A 3,620-nucleotide genomic window follows, 5' to 3' on the forward strand; every position below is an offset into this window, starting at 1 on the left:
GGCCATGGTGACAGGGGGTCCACCAGCTCTGTCAGAGGTCTCCAGAGAGCCAGGTGTCACGGTTCCATCAGTCACAACGTGGAGTGCCAGAGAGTTTCTTGGTGTTTCAGCAGGGTTACCGGTCCCATTAATTTCCAGGCTTGTTGACTCCAGGGTGGGGTCCCTGGTGGCAGCAGTGGAAGCCTCAGGAAAGGACACCTCATTGGTTGTATGGAGGTCTGAGGAAGGTGGGGAGACCTCGTGCATGGTGCTGTTGCCCTCCTCAGGGACCTTTGTTGTCACAGGGTTGGGGGTTGCTAAGTCGAGGTTCTCAGCCTCAGAGAAAGTTGAGGCTGGAGAAACAGAGGACCCTCCCGGTACAGGCTTCTCTGAAGTGGCTGTGATGTCCTGAGGCTCTGGAATCACCTCTTGAGTCCAGAAGCCCCCAAGGAGGAGGAGAAACAGGGTCACCCTCATGGCAGCAGGCATGGGCAGGAGGGGGGACTGACGGTGGGTAAGCTGGAGAAATACACACATAGAAAGAGCTGAGGGGGAGAACCTGGCCAGGCCCTCCCCTTCTGCCCACTTCCCTGCTAACTGCCAGGCCTAACTTGTGGTTTAACGGCTTTTTCCACCCTTGCTTTTACTATTATCAGAAAGAACAAGGGGACAGATGCTGGCAGATCTGCCATCCCCTCAGACCCACAGGCCCCCTCAGGCCTGGGCTGCTCGTGCTCCAGCAATGGCCACCCTTCCCGCCCCTTCCCCGACCCTATTTGGCCCCGATAGCTCCTGGTCCTCTCTTCCCATCATCTACAAGGGTCTTTCCAAGCCGAAGCATATTCCCAGGTCCGCAAAGGCCCCTGGCCCCCAGGTTGTATCCCTTACCAGCTCACTCGGTGAGGGCATAAGGTTGGGGCCAGGCCAGCTCCAACTCCTCCTGAAGCGGGAACAGGACTGGGCAGATGGGCCCCAGGGGGAAAGGAAGTAGCCCTGGCTCCACCCACCCCACCCCAGCATCCTGCCCCACCCACAGTGCTCCCACAGCTGCCGTGATGATGGCTCCATCACTTGCTCTTTCTAGGTCTGAGACGGTGCGGGGGGAGGGTGCTCTGGGGTCTCAGCTGAGGCAAGAGGGGTTTGTGGTGGGTGGATCTGGAACAGGTACTTGGCTGGGAATTGGGATGGCCAGGGGTGAAGCGGGATAGGGATGAGGGTCAGAGCTGAGGTGATGCGGAGGCATGCTTGACAACAACGGGGCGCGGAGGAGGAGATGGGAGGGGAGGGTGGTTTCCTTTGCATCTGTGGTCCCCAAGCTGTTAGGCCCAAAGCCAGGGTAGCACCGTTTCCTGCCCCGAGAGTTCCCAGGAAGTACCAGGGCAAAAAGAGGCCCTGACTCTAGCTGGGGGACAGTGAAAGCCTTCGTAGACTGGCAATCCCTGGTGGGCTCAAGAAGCTGGGGGGGCGTTTCACCACCATGGCCCCCAGTCTGTGGGGTGCTTAACTAGACCAAGGTGGTTACTAAGCTCTCATTAGGTTACAATTTTATTTTTATGGAAGACTAATAAAGATATAGGACTCTATATGGAAAAAGTCTGGAAAAATATCTATTGGGGCATTAATCTAGTTTCTTTAGACACGTGTGAATAGGCTTCTTTATTTTCTTCTTTGGATGGCTGCTGTTTTCTGAATTTGCTTTAAATTTTTTTCTCCTCCTCCTTTTTTTGGGTATGTATGTGTATATATATTTATTTCTTTTTTCTTTCTTTTTATTTTTAAAAAATATTTTATATATGGGCGGCTGGTTGGCTCAGCTGGTTAAGTGTCTGACTTCGGCTCAGGTGATCCCAAGGTTCTGGGATCAAGTCCCACGTTGGGCTCCATGCTCTGCAGGATGTCTGCTTCTCCCTCTGCCCCTCCCCCAACTCGTTTTCTCAATCTCTCTTTCTCTCTCTCGCTCTTTCTCTCAAAGAAATAATTAAAATCTTTTAAAAATATACATATCTTATTTATTTATTTGAGAGAGAGAATGTACATGTGTGTGTGAGAGGAGGAACAGAGGGTGAGGGAGAGAATCCCAAGCAGACTCCATGCTGAGTGCAGAGCCCAATGCAGGGCTTGGTCTTACCACCCTGAGATCATGACCTGAGCCAAAGTCAAAAATCTGATGTTCAACCAACTGTGCCACCCGGGCAGCCCTCTTTTTAGTTTAATTTAATTTTTTTCTTTTCTCTTCTGATTTTTAAATGATTTTTTTAAAAGATTCTATTTATTTATTTATTTATTTATTTATTTATTTATTTTAAAGAGAGAGAGTGAGCATAAGCAGGGGAAGAAACAGAGGGAGAGGGAGCTCCCGCTGAACAGGGAGCCCGATGCTGGGCTCCATTCCAGGACCCTGGGATCTTGACCTGAGCTGAAGGTAGACCTTTAACCAACTGAGCCACCCGGGCACCCCTACTCTCTTCTGGTGTGCAAGATTTGACTTTCTGTGTATGTCTGGTTTTGCTTTGTTTTGCCTTTCTTTTTAAAAAACCAAAACTGATTTTCGTATTCTAAAGGCAATAGTATATGTATGTGATAAGTGATTGAACAGGCTCCTCTCAGGGCCCAGGGTTATACCCTTCTCTCAAGCTAAAGAGTTAGTCTGAGGCAGATGCATGAGACCCCTGTGTCTGAGACAGAGGAATCTATTACTCATTGCAGAGCAAACAGCAGGAGCAAAATATTTGCATCAGTTCTCCTTTCCCTCAAGTCCTAAGGGGGTGACACAGAGAAGCTTGCCCTGCAGCTGAGGAACACTGAGCTGGGGGCATTTGCCTCTACTTGAGCAGGTGGAAAGCTAGCCTTCATCCCTCAGAGTTACTCACCACAAACACAGCCCTGAGAAATTGCTGGGAGGTAGAATGGCCGGACCTGGTGGTCTGGGCGTGCTCTCGGGAGGGCGCAGGGATGCTCAGGGCTTCGGGGGATTGCCTCTCCTGACAGTGGAGGATGGAATAAGAGGAAAACCTCCAAACTCTGCCACAGGAGGAGCCTTCATTACAAAGTCGTGTTTTGTGTCTGTGTTTACGCAAACATATATGCTTGTCATCTGTCATATTAAATCTTTGGTACATCCTGTTCTGTACTTACTGAACAAAAGAAAGAAGAAAAGAAGAAAGAAAGGGAAAAAGGAAGGAAAGAAACCATTCCATTGTCAGACACTTAAGTTATTTCAGCATCTTGCTGTGGCGAACAGAAAAGTACAAATAATTGGCTGGAAAGTAATTGAAGGTTAGATTTCTTTTTTAAATTCTAAAAAGTCAACAAAAATATTTGTAAGACTACACAAAGATTCCCAATTTCTCAATCTTCGAAAAATTACTAAGGTTGGGGGTGGGGAGCCTGGCTGGTTCACAGAGGGGCATGGGGCTCTTGATCTCGGGGTTGGGGGTTCAAGCTCTGCATTGGGCATAGAGATTACTTAAATAAACAAATAAAATAAAATAAAAAGAAAAAAAGGAAAAAAACCCAAAAAGCTCAGAGGAAAAGACATTTTAAAAAATCATTTAAAAAATAAGAAAATTACTGTAGCAAAAGGCATTTAAAAAAATTTTTTAGGGGCGCCTGGGATCAAGCCCCACATTGGGCTCTCCGCT

The 3,620-nt window shown here is 48.4% G+C and overlaps 1 protein-coding gene across 1 annotated transcript in view; it reads right to left on the reverse strand.

The window, feature by feature from the left end:
- LOC111162282 (sialophorin) overlaps positions 1 to 921 on the reverse strand; it is a 3,639-nt gene extending 2,718 nt beyond the window's left edge. Inside the window, exons 1-2 of the mRNA XM_022526581.1 lie at positions 868 to 921; positions 1 to 498 (exon numbers count right to left, since the gene is read on the reverse strand). Of these exons, the coding sequence (XP_022382289.1) occupies positions 1 to 498; positions 868 to 888 (519 nt within the window). The 5' untranslated portion in view covers positions 889 to 921. The remainder of the gene's footprint in view (positions 499 to 867) is intronic.
- Positions 922 to 3,620: the final 2,699 nt, after the last annotated feature.

This window comes from Enhydra lutris, unplaced genomic scaffold (genome assembly GCF_002288905.1).
Source record: "Enhydra lutris kenyoni isolate GAN:26980312 unplaced genomic scaffold, ASM228890v2 scaffoldscaffold90, whole genome shotgun sequence".
Taxonomy (NCBI): Eukaryota; Metazoa; Chordata; class Mammalia; order Carnivora; family Mustelidae; genus Enhydra; species Enhydra lutris.